The sequence below is a fragment of the Periplaneta americana genome, chromosome 16 (genome assembly GCF_040183065.1).
Source record: "Periplaneta americana isolate PAMFEO1 chromosome 16, P.americana_PAMFEO1_priV1, whole genome shotgun sequence".
Classification (NCBI taxonomy): Eukaryota; Metazoa; Arthropoda; class Insecta; order Blattodea; family Blattidae; genus Periplaneta; species Periplaneta americana.
Window position 1 is genome coordinate 30,291,989 of NC_091132.1, and position 21,263 is coordinate 30,313,251.

The window sequence follows — 21,263 nt, forward strand, 5'->3', positions numbered from 1 at the left end:
TTAATATTTTATCTTATACATACAGTAGGCTACACTTTATTAATACATTGTTATTACTCGTAAGTCGCTTGTATATCAACTGCAATAAAATGTCCCTCTTTCACAGTTTTAAAATCTGGCAATCCTACTTACATTCTATATTTCGTATAAGGAAAAAGTAATAAGGATCTTACCTTTTAACTTCAGTGTTACTGCAGCTATTATAAAATGTTATAGCAATAAGATATTTCATTAAGCAATGAAGCAACGCTACATAAATATTTTAAATTACCGCGTGTACGGAAAAGTGAATGATAACAGCTGATTTCGGGGCACTCTGTTGGAGAAAGTGGGAAACGTACGAATTGAAGGTGCTGTGAATATCATGGTTGCCAACGCTATCAATTTTCGGGAACATATATGGAAATTACATGTTGTTGATTTGTTGAATTATATCCTTTCCTCCATGTTATAACACTTCTTAATTAAGAAATAATTATATATGAGTAGGAGTTTAATTAATAATAAAATAATCCACTTGTAGTTTTTATTCTTATAAGTATCACAATTCTTTCTCCAATTATAATAAATTGGCGACCCTAATGTAAGTGCGAGAGCGAGAAGTGCAAGCTAGCAGAATATTCTTTTAATTTAAGCGAATAAGTATGCTTTCTAATTTTGTTTATATACTTCTTCCTCTCTTCCTTGCAGTTGGATTGCTGCGTAAAATTCGCGAATATCAATGGGGTCATTGCAAAACCAAATCAATGTTGAATGGGAAAGTTTTCATAGTTACTGGAGCGAATTCAGGAATTGGTAAAGAAACAGTACGAGAATTAGCTCGTAGGAAGGCTCGTGTTGTTATGGCATGTCGTGATTTAGACAAGACTAAACAAGTTATTGAAGATATCCGTCGTGAAATTTCTTCAGGTGAACTAGTAAGTATTTTCCCTTTAGCCCATAATTTGAAAGAACGGTGTAGCGACTGATTCTCGTTGTCCACTCACAATAGTATGCGCATTCGACACCTCGTAAAGAGGTTAGCTGCACTAGTCTTTCAGATTTTCCCTTTTGTATCGAGCTATGATATGCATGATTAACTTCAGGGGTCGCTTCCGTACAGGGGCAGTGGCATTTCTTCTAAGGTTAGAACTAGAACCCAGTTTAGGTAGATATTTGTGTATTAATCGAAAAAAAAAAGTCATATAAACATGCGTCCTATTCTCAATATTTTCTAGCTACTGTCCCTGTACGGAAGCGCGCCCCTAACCTGTCACATAATACACACCTCATCTAACCTAACCTAACCTGTCACATAATACTGCACACCTAATCAAACCTAACCTAATCTGTCACATAACACCTAATCTAACCTAACCTAACCTGTTGTAACATTCGTCACGTTTAGTATTATTTAGTTTCCATGTATTGCCGACCCTGCTATTCGTGTCGGTAGCCATCTATACTTGTTTTTTTGAAAGATGGGACATGACAGTAGCGTTGCGATCGGAAAAAGAACTGAATGTCACATAGCATGGTAGGCCTGTTGCTATGGTAACAACGATTGAGTTGCCAAACTTCCCGTTTTTACGTGGCGAGTGCTTAATAGCTCTGTTGGTGACATTTATTGTGCACACAATGGCTGCATTCAGCTGGGACTGCACTAATTCAGCTATTCATTTTTGCTGAGTTACAGCAGCTGTGAATTGCTGAACGACCATTGCAAAATGAATGCTGTGTGTACAAAGAAACACACTGCTATTGTTCCGTCTACTCCGGAATATAAGACACCATTGATTGTTGCCTACTCCCTCCACTTTCGCTGGCTAGCAACAGGCTTGCAGCAAAAAAAAAATGTTGCTACCGAAAATGTCAGCGCTGTTGGCCAGCAAGGCGTTCAATGCTGCCGCTATTTCAGCACTACCTCAGTGCTGTCCTGGCTGAACGCAGCCAATGTTAGCTTTAGTACGTTTCGTGTTTGATTCTCTGTCGATTTTTGTATTGTTTTCTTACCTTCGCGTCTATTGTCAATGAATGTTTTAATGTCAATTGCTAGCTTCCATGAGCTGGCAGCTTGATAGTCCATATTGGCAATGTAGCACTCCAGTTCCAAGCTCGGCTGCTTAACTGTGATGTTCCATCTTCCAAAAAAACAAGTATAGTGGAAGTGGATCGTAATTCCAGGAAGAAAATATGGCGACTTTTATAATAATTACATTTAGTTCGTTCAGTGTGTGTTTTGTGATATATTAAATGTGTTAATGTAGTAATAATTCCATATATATCATACAGTAAGAATTGAAATGTGTTGTGGCTGTGATAAAAGTATTGAAAATTGCTTTATAGCGCCACATTGGCAGTGATAAAAGTGTGCTGATGGATACTCTACCTTGTTCTTGACTTTTTATAATTTACAAACAAAGTGTTTGTGGTATGTTATTAAATTTATTAAAAAAGCATATATTGTTATAACCCATGAATCTGTCTGTGTTAAGTTACTAATAATTTTATGTACAGTGAAACCTCGATTAATCGTTTTGTTCTGGACTTCTGAAAAAAAACGGTGGAAACGGGAAAACGATTGGTACGGGAACCTGTCTAAAATGAATATAGGCAGTCAAATTTACTTATAGTACACACATATATTCATATACTAAAGAATGTGTGGTACATGAATGATTTTTTGATTAACTCACTTCATTTCTTGTTAAAAAAAAAAAGTCAGTGATTTTCATTTGCTTACTTGCACCTTTACTTTTTAAGCTAAACAGTAGCTGCTCAATATTAATAATGTTCACTTGGTCTCTGTCGGCGATCTCGTGAGCATATATGAACGCTCTCATGGTCTCGAACGCACTTAGTGCTTCTTGAAAACTCGGCACTGGTTTGGGATCAACTTCATCATTTTCGTCACTGTCGACTTGTCCCTCCTCCATGGAACTTCCACTCGCCACTTCCTCACACATTTCTTTCACAGACAGCACATCACATGTCGCGAGTTCTTGGACCACAGACACATAAGCGTCGAAATCAATGCCAGCGGTTCCTGTCTCCAGCTGAGTCCAGTCTTCGTCATCATCATTTCTGTTGACTTCCGACATGTCTAACTCTTCATTTCTGTCCCCATAACCACATTTTACGAAACAGTTCTGAATTGTGAACTGAGTCACTTGTTGCCATACCAAAACAATAGTATGTCTATCTTCATTTTTACCTCTTTCCTTTCATCCATCAAACATAAAGCCCTCTGTACTAGCTGCTTCCTATACGCCTGCTTGAAGTTCTTTCTTTATAACTCCTAAATCAAGTGGCTATACAACACTGGTGCAGTTTGGGGGATTAAACATCACCTTCACATTCTTCAAAGAGGATGTGTCTGGAGAATGTGCAGCACAATTATCAATAAAAAGGAGGATTTTCCTGCCTTTTACACCAAAGAATTTATCAAGAGCGTGAAGAATGTCTCTGAAAATCTCCAATGTCATCCATGCTTTGGAATTAGCATAGTATTTCACAGGTAGTTTCTTCACGTTTTTGAAACACCGTGGTTTTTCAGAATTGCCAATAATGATGGGAATTTGTTTGTCTGAGCCATCGGAGTTTGTGGACAGCAGTACAGTCAGTCGTTCCTTCGCACTTTTGCCTCCGTGGCAGGATTCTCCTTTAAGTGCCAGTGTACGGTCTGGAAGACAATTGAAGAAGAGGCATTATAGATGTCCGAGGCTCGTACTCTTCCAGCAGCTCCAGGAGTCTTGGGAACCAGAGATCCGTGGTGTTGGTGTCCACAGCAGCACTTTCCCCAGCTAGTTTCTTAAACACCAAGCCATGGCGTTGTTTGAAACGAGAAATCCAGCTGTTCGATGCAGAAAAGTTCTCAATCCCCATTGTTTCAGCTATTTTCAGAGATTTCTCCTTCAAGATGGTCCCATCAATGGGAATGCCTGATGCTACCAGGAAAAGAGGACATTTTCGAGCTTGCTGTAAGTTGACTCCTTGCCCGTCTTCCTCTTTTTGGCTGCTGTACCACACTTATCAGCCTGCTGTCTGATTTCTATTTTCTTTGCCATTATGCAATTTAGAGTTGAAGGTGGCAGGCCAAGACGCTTAGCTATGTCAATCTTCTTCTCCGTTGGATTTTTCTCCACCTCTTCTATGATACGAAGTCGTTCTTCTAAAGTCCGAACTTTTGTACATGGAAATGCCATATCTGAGAAAATCAGATTAGAAACTGCCAAGTTAAAAATACGAACTGTCGAGAATCGAACACGTGTGATAGACTGCGTACACAACTTGGTGGAAGCACGGACTGGAATGTTTTACAATAGAAAACGATCGATAGGACACATGGACCCTTCCCTCTACATTGTCTTGCCAGGCAAGCTGTGAGGAAGGTCGGTGCGTAAGCAGGCCAATAACCATAAAACTTCACAATTGGAGCTTGCAGCACAACATTCTGAAGACATCAACTGCTACAAATATTTGTAAGCTTCTTGCTATTTCTTAAAATTGATCAATCTGGGATTTACACACTTCAGGGCTAAAAAATCTGGCCAATAGATGCGGGAAAATGATAAATCAAGGAACGAGATGCGGGCTATATAGTCAGTAGTTTAAATGGAATATGTTCAGGGACCAACGAATTTGAATGATGGATCCGGGAAAATGATACATCCGGGAACAATAAATCGAGGTTCCACTGTAATTAACTTTTTTATAAAATGAATAATCTTTTTGTTGGGGTCCTAGTCATATATTTTTGTACATCGTCCTCAGATTATATAACTTATAATAACTTAGAATATGTGAGGGTATAATAAGTCCATATGTAGTATCACCATATTTTAAGTGTGTTACTCACTGAAAATAAACATCAACACTAACCAAAATGGTGTCAAATGTTATTGTTTGATTATAAGATGGATATTGTATATTGTCCTTATCTAATTTATCAAAACACAGACAGTTTTTAATGTCCAAAAATTTAACCTCCATTTTCTTATGTCTGTTACATAAAAGTCCACTCCGGGTTACACTGCTCCACTGAAGGAGCTCTAGAAAATTTTGAAGGGGAAAACTTTCCTGGCGGTCTTCACCTGCCTTGTCATTGAACAACAGACGACAGTCTTCTCGACTCCTCCTGCACAGCAAAATGACACAGTTCATTTCAATGTGCAGATTTACACCAGCCATCTCCTCCTCGTCCCGTCCCGTGATCACTTTGATCACATTTCCGTCCCCCTCGTGTATGTGGTACCTAAGAGGTTATGTCCATTTCTCTTGACTAGTGGCCAACAGGCTTGGAGCTCACATATTTAGTTTCTTGCAGCCCCGAACCCCTTGCAAGGACGCGTTTTGCATACCTTTTAAATTTGTCCTCCCAATTCACCTCTTTCAATTCAATTCAATTCAGTCACTCAAGAGTCACTCGTTTGCTAGATGGCAAAGTGGTAGCTCTAACGTGCCCTCTGTCACTAGCAGCAATCTTCCAACCAGGCCTACGCTATAGCCTTGATTTTTCTGAACCGACGCATGCGACATGCGAGGCCCGCCTCACACGAATCCGGACTACACGAGAGATAGAGAATGGTTTCTATAACTGCGAGATGCGAGGTCTGGGCATCACTCACTATCTCTCGTGTAGTCTGGATTTGTGCGAGGTGGGCCTCGCACGTCGCATGCGTCGGTTCAGAAAAACCAAGGCTTAAGGTTGTTTTTTGTTCGGACGTGTCTGCACACAGCCACCACTCTGGGAACAGGGAGCCAAGCTGCGTCCCTGTCTCCTGTATTCTTTCGTACACCAGCTGAACCTTCCTCACTTCTTACGTACCCTAAACTTATTTTATTCTCGTGTCACTGCAAATCTCATCACCACCTCCACACCACCCACTTCTCTCCCCTGATCACCCTTATCTCATCTTCCTGACTTCGACTCTCCGCACTTATCTCGACTTGTTCGATAAAACACAACCATCCCCTCAACTCCCCCCCCCCCCAGTCGGTAACTCGCGAGTTCGCTCTGTTTGATCCTGGATGATAGAGGTCACCATTTCCCTGCTCCTGAAGTCGGTAAGTCGCACAGTACGCTGTGTTGATCCTCCGATGCCAGGAGCTTGTTCTCGAAGTCGGTAAGTCGCACAGTTCGCTGTGTTGATCCTCCGATGCCAGGAGCTTGTTCTCGAAGTCGGTAAGTCGCACAGTACGCTGTGTTGATCCTCCGATGCCAGGAGCTTGTTCTCGAAGTCGGTAAGTCGCACAGTACGCTGTGTTGATCCTCCAATGCCAGGAGCTTGTTCTCGAAGTCGGTAAGTCGCACAGTATGCTGTGTTGATCCTCCGATGCCAGGAGCTTGTTCTCGAAGTCGGTAAGTCGCACAGTTCGCTGTGTTGATCCTCCGATGCCAGGAGCTTGTTCTCGAAGTCGGTAAGTCGCACAGTTCGCTGTGTTGATCCTCCGATGCCAGGAGCTTGTTCTCGAAGTCGGTAAGTCGCACAGTACACTGTGTTGATCCTCCGATGCCAGGAGCTTGTTCTCGAAGTCGGTAAGTCGCACAGTACGCTGTGTTGATCCTCCGATGCCAGGAGCTTGTTCTCGAAGTCGGTAAGTCGCACAGTTCGCTGTGTTGATCCTCCGATGCCAGGAGCTTGTTCTCGAAGTCGGTAAGTCGCACAGTACACTGTGTTGATCCTCCGATGCCAGGAGCTTGTTCTCGAAGTCGGTAAGTCGCACAGTTCGCTGTGTTGATCCTCCGATGCCAGGAGCTTGTTCTCGAAGTCGGTAAGTCGCACAGTACGCTGTGTTGATCCTCCGATGCCAGGAGCTTGTTCTCGAAGTCGGTAAGTCGCACAGTACGCTGTGTTGATCCTCCAATGCCAGGAGCTTGTTCTCGAAGTCGGTAAGTCGCACAGTATGCTGTGTTGATCCTCCGATGCCAGGAGCTTGTTCTCGAAGTCGGTAAGTCGCACAGTTCGCTGTGTTGATCCTCCGATGCCAGGAGCTTGTTCTCGAAGTCGGTAAGTCGCACAGTTCGCTGTGTTGATCCTCCGATGCCAGGAGCTTGTTCTCGAAGTCGGTAAGTCGCACAGTACACTGTGTTGATCCTCCGATGCCAGGAGCTTGTTCTCGAAGTCGGTAAGTCGCACAGTACGCTGTGTTGATCCTCCGATGCCAGGAGCTTGTTCTCGAAGTCGGTAAGTCGCACAGTTCGCTGTGTTGATCCTCCGATGCCAGGAGCTTGTTCTCGAAGTCGGTAAGTCGCACAGTACACTGTGTTGATCCTCCGATGCCAGGAGCTTGTTCTCGAAGTTCGGTAAGTCGCACAGTACACTGTGTTGATCCTCCGATGCCAGGAGCTTGTTCTCGAAGTCGGTAAGTCGCACAGTACGCTGTGTTGATCCTCCGATGCCAGGAGCTTGTTCTCGAAGTCGGTAAGTCGCACAGTTCGCTGTGTTGATCCTCCGATGCCAGGAGCTTGTTCTCGAAGTCGGTAAGTCGCACAGTACACTGTGTTGATCCTCCGATGCCAGGAGCTTGTTCTCGAAGTCGGTAAGTCGCACAGTTCGCTGTGTTGATCCTCCGATGCCAGGAGCTTGTTCTCGAAGTCGGTAAGTCGCACAGTACGCTGTGTTGATCCTCCGATGCCAGGAGCTTGTTCTCGAAGTCGGTAAGTCGCACAGTACGCTGTGTTGATCCTCCGAAGTCAGGAGCTTGTTCTCGAAGTCAGTATGTCGCACAGTTTGCTGTGCTGATCCTTCGAACTAGAGAACTAACCTTCTACCCGATTCCATCTCTCTCGTTATCCTGCCCCCCCACAACACACATGAAAGCAAGCCGATCTTCCCCAGGCACTCCCGTTACCCCTACCTCCCTCTCACTCAAATCGTACTTTACTATCACGCTTCAGAACTCTTCCCGCATCGAAGCCTCAGGGAGAATTTCTAAATTATCAATTTCTATCACGAATCCCCTGTTACCTCTACCACAGAACTATGAGGGAACCACAGTTATACTTTCTTTGTTAGCCTATTTCTGTAATAAACTAATGTTACTTTAAAATAGTCTTTCCTTTAAACTTCACCACAGTTTAGTATGATCAACCCACCCACAAGCTACAGCCATCTTGTCACGTCTCTCCCGTTTCCCCTCCCGACCTCGACTACACGTTGGAGAGGAATGACGAAAGGAGACCGGAGTATGACATAATAGTATACGAGTATTAACTAAAAAAAATCGGCTATCAAAAACAACCTGAACATGTGGCACAGTAGGAATTGATATAACTTGTTTAATTTCATTTCTTATACGCCAATTTTGGCGATCAATAGTCTCAATAAAGAATGAAACAGGAAGCAATAATAATAATAATAATAATAATAATAATAATAATAATAATAATAATAATGCATACACTGTATTTGTACAATTTTGCCTGGTGGAGTGCCTTACAGCCTTAACTCTGGCAAAATAAATAAATAAATAAATAAGTGCACATAGGCTATATAAAAGTATATGAAAAGTGGATGTAAATAAAAATGGACATATGCTTGTGGACATAGGTTACATGGATCCAAAAATGTGAACATAAATGTGTGTGGACATATGTGACATGGAAATGGTATCAATTGACATATCGTTCTGGAGGGAATTTATCACATAACTTACTTTAACAAAATGTTGTTGTTGTTGTTTTCTAATGCCAGGCGTTTGACAATAAAGTCATTTGACCTCTTGCACTCCAATATTTTTCAAAGATATTATCATGACCGGCCAATGAAGCACAGATTTTGAGGTGTTCCGAATCCATTTCTTGGTTTGAGTTGCACGATGGGCAGTTAGGGGACTGATATATTCCAATTCTATGCAGGTGTTTAGCGAAACAATCATGGCCTGTTGCCAATCTAAATGCAGCTACAGACGATTTTCGTGGTAAATCGGGAATTAACTGTGGATTTTGGTGCAGAGAGTTCCATTTTTTCCCTTGAGATTGTGTTATCAAATTTTGTTTGTTGAAGTCTAAGTATGTAGATTTAATAAATCTCTTCACAGAGAAATACATAGATTTAGTAACAGGTCTGTAAGTAGCAGTGCTGCCCTTCTTTGCTAAAGCATCCGCAATCTCGTTTCCCAGGATTCCACAGTGGGATTGTATCCATTGGAAAACAATTCTTTTATTGAGTGATATTGATTGAGAGAGCATTTTAGTTATTTCTGCTGTTTGAGATGAAGGTGTGTGTTTAGAGACGATTGATAGAATAGCTGCTTTGGAGTCTGACAATATAACTGCATTCCTAAATTTATTGATGTGGCATAGAAGATTCCTGAGACGTTCACTTATTGCAATGATTTCACCATCAAAACTTGTTGTTCCATATCCAAGTGATCTATAAAGTGAGAAGAGACAGCATGTAACACCTGCACCGGCACCTTGTTCTCTGGAGATCAAGAATCCGTCAGTGTATAAATGAAGCCAGTTTTGTGGAGGGTACCTAATATTAATTGTCTCTAAAGACAATTGTTTCAGTATTTCAGTGTTTACTTCTGATTTCAGTATTTCTTCTGTTAAATTTAGATTATATTCTATATTTAATAGAGTTAAAGGGTTTGGTTTAATTTGTAAGTTTTCTTTTAAATTCGGGATATTAGTTTTCTGTTTTAATTCTTGAACAATGGATATGAAACTTTTTTGAGTTTTCAATCTACAGAGAGGACTGTATGAATGCCAATTGTTTCCTGGTAATCTAATAAGTTTTTCAAATTGAGTCAGTGCTTTTTCTTCTATTGTCATTTTGATACTGTTAATATTAGTGAGGAATCTCATAGAATCTATTGGAGTTGTTTTGATTCCACCAGTAATGAGTCTGAGAGCTTGGTTTTGAACATATTCTATGTCGTTTATGAAAGGTGAAGTAATTAAAATTTCTCCGCAGTATGTCAGCACTGGCTGTATAAACATTTTGTATGTAGTGTTCAAAGTATTCCTGGAGCATCCCCATTTCTTTCCTGCTAGTCTTTTTAGAAGGGAGAATCTTTAACAAAAAGTTGTAAATAAATTATGTACAATTCAAATTAGGTTTAATATGTTTGCATGGTATACTTTCATATAACTTAGGCCTATAGTGAATCTTGTGTCTATCATGTCATAATATTATGATATAGGAAGCAAGAACACAATTTCTTCATTACCAAAAGTTGAATATCGGTGCAAATTATGAAAGCTGCTGTACAGAAATCGAACAGTGTTTGAAATCTTGAAAATTAATAAATGTTACATCTGAAAGTTGTAATTAATAAGCAACTTCTACTTAGTTTTTGAGTTTCTGGATCACTGTCTTATGTGACTCAATGTAAAGAATTTGATTTTAGTGCAAATGTGTTATCACTTTGTTCCTCTCTTTTTAGATCCCCATGCTTCTTGATTTGGCGTCATTGGAGTCTGTTAAAAGATTTGCCACTGAAGTTCTTAAAGATTTTCCAAAGATTAATGTTCTGATAAATAATGCAGGAGTATCTGTGCCTGTATCTGAACGAAGGAAAACTGAAGATGGGTATGAAATAAACTTTGGAGTGAACCACCTGGGTCATTTTCTGCTGACTTACCTTTTGCTCCCACGATTGAAGGAGTCATCTCCAAGCAGGTAACAAATCTTTATATTCTTCCCTGCTCTCTATAAATTTTTAAATTACGGTTTATTTAATGACGCTTGGAACTGCCAAGGTTATATCAGCGTCCCTGGTGTGCTGGAATTTTGTCCAGCAGGAGTTGTTTTACATGCCAGTAAAGAGTAAAGCCACAGAATTTGTGTGTTACATATGGGACATTTTGCAATACATTTTCTTGAACTGGAATATAATTTACAGTTTCTAAAAATACAGACTCACATATAATTGAACAGAATGCTTTTCCTTACATTATACCAAAGTCAGGAATCCAAAATCTCATTTCAGTGCAAAACAAAAACAAAAAAAAAAATATTAATAATAATAATACCTGTTATGTACGGAACAGTAGAAAATCAGCCTTTATTAACTGGTTTATTTCCTCTTCATTTTTTCTGAAATTACTTGTAGTTAAAAATGCTTTTTGGTGCTCAGCATTACTTTACAATATATAGGCTTACTTAACATGTGCTATCAGATCAAAGATTTTCCTTTACATGTTCCAATCACAAAAATATAGTTTCTGAGAAGTGTAAGTTACGTATGGGACAAGTGCTTGGTTATGTATGGGACACACTAGTATTAAGTTATCCTATTCAACTTAACTGAACAATAATAACTAAAAGCTTGTTTCAGAGTGTGCCTTACACACCCAAATTTTGAATTTTGGATTCAATCATCTTAATTTCATCAGCTGGAAGTGCAAATATTGGCATTTATTTTATTCAGCCCTTCCACAAGCATTTCTGTTTTCATATGAGCAAATGCATACATTGTGAACTTTGCATGATGTTGGAAATGCTTCTGATAGTCAGTGGCGTAGCATGAAATTTTGAGCAGGGGAAGCTAACTCAAGTTGTCTTTCATGCAATATGAGAAAACGTATTACAAAAATACAGTCTTAAAATAGTCAATTTCAAGTCAGCAGTCGAAGATTGGTTGGAACATCGTAAGTAACACCAATAAGGCATGACCTCAAATGATACGTACCGAATTCACGGTTTGCACATATCTCTTAACAAATAGGCACGTATACGTATAACTCCCTGTCATACTTAGAGAAATCACAATATTAGTATCATTACGTAAGTATGCGTCTGTCTTTTGGTTGTGTCCTTCATTGACAGCATGGGAGTCGGTCATTTGCTTTTTAAGTCACACAGCAAGGGAGTCGGTCATTTGTTTTTTAAGTCACACTTTTGTTCGTAAGTCAGTCTTGATAATACAATTGTCCTAAAAAAATTCAAGTAAATTAGTGTCAGGAACTGTTATTTCACTCAATATTTAATATATCAGCCACAATGCACACTAACACTTCAACTGAACACAACTGATGAAAAGGGATAACTCGGAAACTACTTATTTTAAATGTTAAAGCTAGCTTCTTGCTAGCCTTGCGACTAGAGTAGTTTAGTTAGAAAGGGATGGAAAATCTGCAGGGTGGATTACACAGAAGAAACCAGTCTGCTTGGAAGCTGGTGTGTGCAGGCTTCTTGTTTACTGCTGTGTCACAAATCATCCTGAGCTGCCGCATCACAATATTTAACGCGTAAATATAAATTCTATTAAAATTAATAAATAATTTTCTCCATAAACTGCAGGTTTATTATGAAATTATTATTAACTAGGGAAGCTAAGCTTTCAGCTTACATTGACACTACGCCACTGCTGATAGTCTCAGTGTTTTAAACATGGATAATCCTATTTTAAAATTATGATCTTTTTTTTAACAAACCGTATTCCTCTTGAATTTTCAGGTTAAAATATGCTTTTGTATTTGTTTCTGCTTACGAGATTCACGATTTTTCACAGAAACATATTCCTTCTTTCCTAGTCTTATTCTGCTTATGTCATTCCTTCTGTAGAACTGTATCACTTGACACTTTTATTCTTCACTTAGTGCATCACCCCGTTTCTTTCTTTCTTTTAGATCACTTATCAAATAGAGTTTAAGGTTTTCAGAAAGTATTTTTTACCTTTGAAGGTGACAGATTTTGAATGGTGTTGGAAAGAACATGAACTTGTTTTGTTGGAGATGTTGGGAGAAAAATTAAATTATGGTTTGTACCTGCAGAGGTTATATCAGCGTCGCCGTGTGCTGGAATTTTGTCCTGCAGGAATTCTTTTACATGCCAGTAAATCTACTGACATGAGCCTGTCGCATTTAAACACACTAAAATGCCATCGACCTGGGCCGGGATCGAACCCGCAACCTCAGGTATAGAAGGCCAGCACTATACCAACTACGTTACTGAGGCCGACTGTTGGAAGATTGCGTTCAACCCACTTGAATGCCTTGCCTATTACTTGTGGTGAAATCTTTGATGTTGATGCTCTGTTTTCTGAGGTTGAGCAGCTGGTAACTTTTTTTCTCTCTTTGAACTCTCTTCCTCTCTCTTTCCCAAGTTCTTTCTCGATCAATCTCTCTCTTATTCATTTTACATCTCTTAAGTATTTCTATATAGTCTCAATCTCTCTCCTTTCTTTTTTTTCACTTTCCCGAAGCTCTAGATTTTCTTCATTTTATTTATTTTTTTTTTGCCTATGTTTTCTCACTCTTTCTGCAATTGTCATAGGAGCCATACTTTACAAATGGATAATAATGGCACACCATGAAGAGTATTACATCATATTGTATGCCTATATAACATTTACAATAAATTTTGTACCTAAATATTTTTGTTTTTTAACTTCAAAATTATGTAATCAATATTTATGAATAAAAAAATAACTAATCAAACAAGTGAAACAAAAACTTCCTTTGCAAGTTAAATTGTTATAATGATCAAAATCACTTTAGTTCAAGCAGCACTACTAAAGCCATATAAGTAATGAAACTTATCTTTTTAATTATCAAGTTTTTTATGTTTGGGCTATTAATTATATGTTGCTAAAATGTATACCAAAGCCATAATAGGAGGTTGATTTTTCCTCTATAATGCTGGCAACCTGACTACCTGATAAATTCTCAAATTTTACAGAACATATATCTCCCTAAAATGGAATTTCCTTAATATCTAAGGAAACAGTCCCATTAGTAACAGATTTTAAAATAAAATTTAATGCCTATTTCATATGCATTTTCAATTACAATATAACACCATACTTCAAAAAATAAATACTAAAACTTTTTTTGCATTGATAACAAGCCACAGAGTTTAAAAATGTCAATTAATTTGTTATGTATGGGATACCGGCTTTATTTTTAACAGAATACCACTAACTTTTAAATTGAATAAATCTTGTAAATATATGGTATGAAAGACTTTTAAGTACATGTCTTTGAAAACGTAGGTAGAAATATTTCAAATAAATTATTTAAAATTTAAACCTTTTTAAACTTTGTCCCATATGTAACACAAAATTACACCACTGGAAACATTTTCAAGCTCCCTTTCAAAATTCTATACATTTTTGCAAAATTGTCCTTGGATCTAAGTACCGGTAATAGAGAGTTCAAGCTTTAAAATGATGTATTATTGGTCTCTTCTTAATAGAAATACTGTGGCCTCACCCTAAATCTACTGACATGAGCCTGTCGCATTTAATGCTCTCTATATAACATAGTGAAATTTATTACCAGTATGCAATGTCTGGTCTGTAGCAAATAATTTTCCATGGTATATTCCATTACTTCATTATATCAAATTTAATAATATTTTCACTAGTTACTGGAGCTTTGCACATGTTCATAATTATATGCTGCACATGTTTCTTCAAGTCATGCGTTTTACAGTGCGAGTTATAATTATGATCTCCTGCATTTATGGAAGTCGTATTCTCTGTCATTACATTCGTGCATATTTAGATTTGAGTATGACCTTACTCCTCCCTCAATAATACCCCTACAATGCTCTTGACTCGTTCATGCAGCGTACAGTGAGGAGGAGTGCAATGTACTCCAACAAGACAGAGCATGTTGCTGTCTTCCCCTGCTCTGTAACCACTAAAGTTTGCCAGCAGACTTAATTCACTCTTTATTCAAAATAACTGGCATCAGCGAATTAACTGAATGTCCAGAGCAAGAATTATTAGGACAATTTTGAATTGCAAACCAACAGGGAGATCACTGGTATGTCCTATGAAGAGATAGGAAGACAACCTTTGTAGACTATAACTGTTCTTTTCTGAGTTTCTGATGGTGGTGTTGGTATGAATGGTCTCATTAAACTAGAATATGCTTATTACTCCAGTTGTATGAAGCTTATTTGAGACATTTCTTATTTCCTTATTAACACTGATGAGTTACAGTATCTTTTGCCTGATTTTATGGACCTTGTTTCTTTCAAATTCATTGTCAGTTAAGAGATGTCTTACATTCCATACTTTGTATTGTATTGTATTGTATTTATTAACATTCCATGGTGTTCATACATTGCTTTACAGCTAGAATATGGAACAAGTCAAAAAACTTAATACTATTATAAAGTCTTAATTTATAGTCACAGTCTAGATGAAATATATACAGACGAGATTTACAATATAGTCTACTAGTACAACACATAGTTTTAGTATCAATTTCATGAAGTGTTATTGAATGTCATGAATTCACCTACAGAATAGAAGGTGTGAGAAATTAGGTACTTCTTTAATTTGGCCGTAAATAATCTTATGTTTTGAATCTCATTTTTTATATCGATAGGGAGGCTATTAAAAATTTTTACTGCCATATAATGCACTCCTTTTTGATAGCACGATAGATTTGCCGATGGAGTATGAAAGTCATTTTTTTGAACCGTTGAATTAGTTACAAAGTTTTCACTATTACATACAAGGAAGATTATTAATGAAAATATATATTGACAAGCCATTGGCATTATTTGTAGTTTTTTTTAAATAGTCCTACATGATTCCCTAGATTTGGCACCTACTATTATTCTAATTACTCTTTTTTGTAATAGGAATATCCTGTTACTATCTGTGGAATTTCCCCAGAATATTATTCCAAAACTCATTACCGAGTGGAAGTATGCAAAATATATTGTTTTTAAGGTATTGATATTTACTATCTTTTGCATAGATCTAATAGCAAAACAAGCTGAATTTAGTTTGCGGGTAATTTCTTGAATATGATTTTTCCAATTTAACACATTATCAATTTTTAAGTCAAGAAATTTGGTTGTTGTTGTTTCTAATAGGAATCTATTGTTAATTATTGCACTAGAAATTTGCGATGAGAAAGTACAAAGTAATGTTTTTATGTATATGCTTTATGTTTCCAGAATTGTTATTGTATCTTCTATGCTACATGAACGAGGAGTTATAGATTTTGATAACTTAAATGGTGAGAAAGGTTTTGTCGGAGCAAAGCGACGTATGAATCCAGCATATTGCAATTCAAAACTGGCCAACATGCTGTTCAACGTAGAACTTAACAAGAGAATTGAGAACACTGGTGTGGACTGCTACGCTCTGTGTCCAGGATTTGTGTACACAAATTTATTCCGATACTCTAATGTGAAGTGGTACCATTACATCCTTTTTTCACCTATTGCATTGATTTTTATGCGGACACCTTCACAGGTATGTTATCACTTATTACAAGAGTCCTGCATTTGGTCACTTTGAATACAAGTTAGGTGTACGTTGGTCATACTAGCTTGTCTTGGTACAGAAATCAAATTGCGAATCAACAGTTGTGTTTACATCTGTTTATTCGTGTACCTGTATGTAAAATCGGTGAAAAACAGGAATAGTACTTCCGTACAAAATACCCTTAATATTCCAGAGCCAGCACATTTTGTCCACGCATGCAATGAGAAAACCATTCGAGCTATTTGTAAGATAAAGATACATTAACTGAAATATATTAAACATCTATGCAGTGCAAACACACTCTGAAAGACACTCTGTACTCTTCAATGAAATTATGTAGATGTGCAACAAATGTAACAATATTAATCTAAAACGCACATTCGAATTTCTTCCTACAACCGCTTTTGTTAACATTATGTATTAGTTGTAATGACATAAAAGGAAAAGATGTTTAAAAAAATTTTGAACTCGATAAAAAACTCAGGTGCCACATAACAATTTTTAATTGCCATGGCTACCTGGCACCTGGAATTGTCTACTCCTGATTTTTACAATAAGTAAAATGCATCTAGATACTTCAGATTTAATTAAAGTTTGGAATTAACAAATGAAAATACATAAATGGCAACACAGACTTGAAATTAAACAAATTATGAGTGCATACTGTACGAGTCTGTACACATGACAATAAATGACTATGTGTTGCTATTTATGAGTGTGTTCAGAGGATAGGATCACTTCAGAACACAACGAAATGTCGAAATAATTTTCTGTGATGGAGGTTTTTAACGAAATATTACTGTCCTTTAACTTTTAAACCTTGTGTCTGCTTCTCGCATATGGTGCCAGGAACACTTTAATCAGTGCTGTCAAATTACGAAGCCTTAGTAGTGAGAAACATTAAAGAGTGTGGTTTGTCCATGTATAGTTCGCTTCCATGTAAAGTAAGATTAATAGATAATACCAGGTGGTTAGAATTGAACTGGCGGTATCCAGCGTGGCACAGCATGGAGTGTAATGATCGTAGGAGTATGAAACCTCGTCGATATGCTAATTAAGTAATGCGCTCACAAATTATGTAAAAAAAATAATTAGTTCCAAGTCTTGACACCAGGTGAAAATATGTCGCTGTAAGAAGTCAGGAAAGATCAAACACATGAACACCTCGTGGGCCTGTTAGGTGTACAGTGACATCTGCATGTTATAGGGACCTGCTTGTGCAACATGTGATTCCAGCTTTGCAAGAATGCAACCATGACCACACCACCCTTAATAATAGCTATCTTTCAGTTATTACCCTTAACAACACGCTAATCCCTTATTCATCTGTCGTAAAAAATCTTGGCTTCTTTTTTGATAATAATCTAAGTTGGAATTTTCAAGTCAAAGAAACGATAAAAAAAAAATCTGTTCCTCCATTCACTGTTTGAGTCGCTTGAGAAACTTCTTGCCCCAGCAACTAAAACTTACCATAGTACAAACCCTAGTAATGCCGCACTTCGATTATTGTGACATTTTGTTAAGTGACCTAAGTTCTGAACTGTCAGTCAAGTTACAGCGAGCTCAGAATGTATGCGTCAGATACGTGTGCAACATCCGACGATATGATCACATATCACCGTCCTTCGCAAGTCTTTCGTGGCTCCAACTTAAAGAACGCAGAACTTTACTCTTTCGAATTCTGCACACCTTAACACCAAATTACCTTTCGTCTCGTTTCTCTTATCTATACTCTAACCACGACATAAATACCAGATCACTTATCTGTGGCACGCTAAGTATACCTCTTCATAGAACATCTTGTTATTCATCATCTTTTACAGTATCCACCTCGCATCAATGGAATTCCTTGTCACAAAGTATTAGGGGCTGCAAGACAATAAACACCTTTAAGAACAGCTTAAAAGATAACCTTATTAGCATTTCACTCCAATCATACTGATTTAAACTATCACTGACTACATTGTTACTTCTTTCTTTTAGACATCATCCTGATTGTGCTGTATTTTCAAAATTGTCTCATAATAATCTCTTTCTATTATCTAATATTATTTGAAATATATTAACATTCTATGTATTTTAGCTTAATTCTGCTACACAGTTTATTTCAGTGTTTAGTTAATAGTTCATAGTATTTTGTTGTTTAATTCGTAAATAACTCTTGTATACATGTAACTCTCACCTAAATCAAATTGTTGAATTCTTTGTAAGTTCATGCATATGTATATACTCTTTTTGCTGGTTGAGTGGAAGAGAAGGCCTTACGGCCTTAACTCTGCCAGCTAAAATAAATCATTATTATTATTATTATTATTATTATCTTCATGCTAGATGGGACAACACCATATGTCTCTCGCTAGGTGAAAGATTTGCTGCAAGAAACTTTCAGTAACGACCGCATCATTTCTAGGCAATTTCCAGATGTGTAGCCTTCAAGATCCCTTGACCTAAATCCATGTGACTTCAGGTTGTGGGGATATTTGAAAGATCGTGTCTATTAGGGACATATCTGATCTGGTCTCTGCCTGGTTAGCATACAACGACATGTTGCTCTGATTTCATCGGATATGCTGCGAGCAACTGTCGACCATGTTATGGATGCAACATGTTGCTGAGGTAGGCTGCCATGTTGAACAGTGTTTGTAACCATAGTTCCTAATAAACGTGCCAGAACCACCGTTATCATGTGTTTGATCTTTCCTGCCGTTTTCCTGCGCCCATACCACGTTCTGACTGCTTACAGCGCCGTATTTTCATCTAGTGGCCAGACTTGGAACTAATTATTTTTTGCATAATTCGCGACCACATTGCTTAATTAACATATCTATGAGATTTCACACTCCTATGATTATTACAGTCCGTGCTGTGCCATGCTGAACACCGTCAGTTTAATTATAACCACCTTATATTAAAGATAAACTGGTAAAACTACTTGGTGTATTTTAATTGCTCATCATTCTGGTCACGCAATTTTCATGATGACTATGAAATAATTACATCTGTTTCCATGTTTATTCTAGGAGTAAATACAGGTAAAAAATAACCTGTAATTTGTTTCTTGCTCTTTCGTATATTTTCATCAACAGTTATTACTAGCATGATCAAACATCATTTTTGTCATTGTCATTATGGTCATGTGACATGATCTTTTGGAAAGCAAAAAGTCATGGTGACAGTAAAGAAGCAATTATTTGTCCGCTATTCTTTATAAAAGTAGCTAAAACACCAAATAAATTCTGGAGAATCACGAATTAAAATGAGAAAATTAATAAACAAATAAAAAATTAAAAGTACCGACTTCAAAGACATTTGAAACACATTTTCTCGTATTGAATAAATTCTTAAAGTTAGAAATGCTAATGCTGTTCTGAATTACACAAGGAAAAAGAAAGAGATTATTTCTCGAGATATTAAGCACAAAATTGTAGAATTATTCCAGTATAATATCAGTCTTATGATCCCAGGATAGGACGACATTAAGAAGATCAGAATTGAAAAGTAAAAGAAGAATTTTACAGGAAATGACAAAATTGTTTCACTCACTAAGTTTGTGACAGAAAGTGAATCTACTCATATACACGTGTTGTATGCACTGTTTTGCTGACTACGACCGTTTTGGGTGACACTGCCTAAACCTAAAGACAGAGAAATATGCCTATATAAAAATTCTGCTCTTTTAACATTTATCATGTTGTTGCTCCTATGATAATCAATCGTGCTGTAACTTTTTAATTGGTAGCTCAATGTCTAAAAAAAAATTCGAATTGATATTTTTTGATAAATAAGAAAAACATACTAACTTTGGTGTGATCTGTTCGGAATAGACATTTACACCTTCAAAAGTTGATAAGCAGCAAACTTTTTTGTTTTTCACGTTAGATGATAGGTCAGAGTGAGAGAAATGTTGAGAAAGAATGGGAATTACTTGTAAAAGTGGTCGCTACTCAAAATCTTGACTGGTTTCCGAGTTACAGCAAGTTAAACAAAGGAGCTTTTTCGCTTGGCGGATTACTCACAAATCAACATTTGTATTTGTTGTAATCTCAACGAAAAATACTTTCCTGTGCCTTCTTGTACTTTGGCCTGAATAATTTAGCCATCTTGAGCTGTTCTAACTAGATGAATATCATCCACAGTGTTAAATCTCAAATGTTTTAACACCAAATCAGCCCTAACGTAAACTTCATTCACGTTCACGTTATCCGACTAGAGATAGTGGGTTCCGCTATTGAAGTAATGTGAGCTGAATTACTCTGATTGGCTCTTTCATCAATGACGTCAACATAGTGTCAACGTTTAGCATATGACGAGGGTGTGAAAAGTCTCTAATGTCTTTATTCATCTCTGAAAAGGTATCTATTTCATCCCTTTTCACAAAGTATTTTAAATAATTCTAACTTCTGAATATCTTTTTCAGGGAGCACAAACAACACTTCATTGTGCTACAGCAGAAGAGCTCGAAGGAAAATCCGGATATTTTTTTCGAAACTGTGATTTTTATGAACCCAAGGTGAAATTTGATCCTGATGTTGCTACGAAATTATGGAAAGTGAGTGAAGAAATGGTTGGATTCGATGATGACAATAGTGAAAACCAGTGATATGTGTATGTATTTTTGTATTCTGTAATGATTACTTAAGTCATGATGTAATTGGTCATTTTGTGCCAATACTTGGTTAAGGGTCTGATCTAGATTATAATTTTTTATGTGTAGTTATTTATGTACAATTAAATATCTTATCAGTTTTGAAGGAACTTGGAACAAGAGGTGAAAAAGTAATAATTGTTTAAGAACATAAAGTGCATAAAAATGCATCAAAGCACAATAAAATTATATTAAAATAATTGGCCATGTTGAACATATTTGATCCATTTCTGTTTTCAAATCTTTCCCTTCAGTATCAGTCAGTGATGAAGCTAAGTTGTAAATACTGTGGTGGGAAGACTTACAGGTGGACCTATGCACATGTTCTCCATCTCTTTCTACTAGCTATTGCATCATCTGGATTGCAACTTGGGTGGCAGGTATTTCTGCACAATCTTACAAGCTGATTCATTATTAAGTGAGATCTTAACATTGTATTGTATTGAATTCA

General features: G+C 37.3%; 1 protein-coding gene across 2 annotated transcripts in view; it reads left to right on the forward strand.

The window, feature by feature from the left end:
- Nucleotides 1–383: 383 nt before the first annotated feature.
- The window catches only part of LOC138716524 (retinol dehydrogenase 12-like), a 107,444-nt gene continuing 86,564 nt past the window's right edge, over nt 384–21,263 (forward strand). Inside the window, exons 1-5 of one of the 2 annotated variants that reach the window (XM_069849674.1) lie at nt 384–583; nt 691–917; nt 10,375–10,610; nt 15,855–16,155; nt 20,585–21,192. In XM_069849674.1, coding sequence (XP_069705775.1) covers nt 747–917; nt 10,375–10,610; nt 15,855–16,155; nt 20,585–20,767 — 891 coding nt within the window. In that variant the 5' untranslated portion in view covers nt 384–583; nt 691–746 and the 3' untranslated portion in view covers nt 20,768–21,192. The other variant, XM_069849672.1, reaches the window with a different exon arrangement.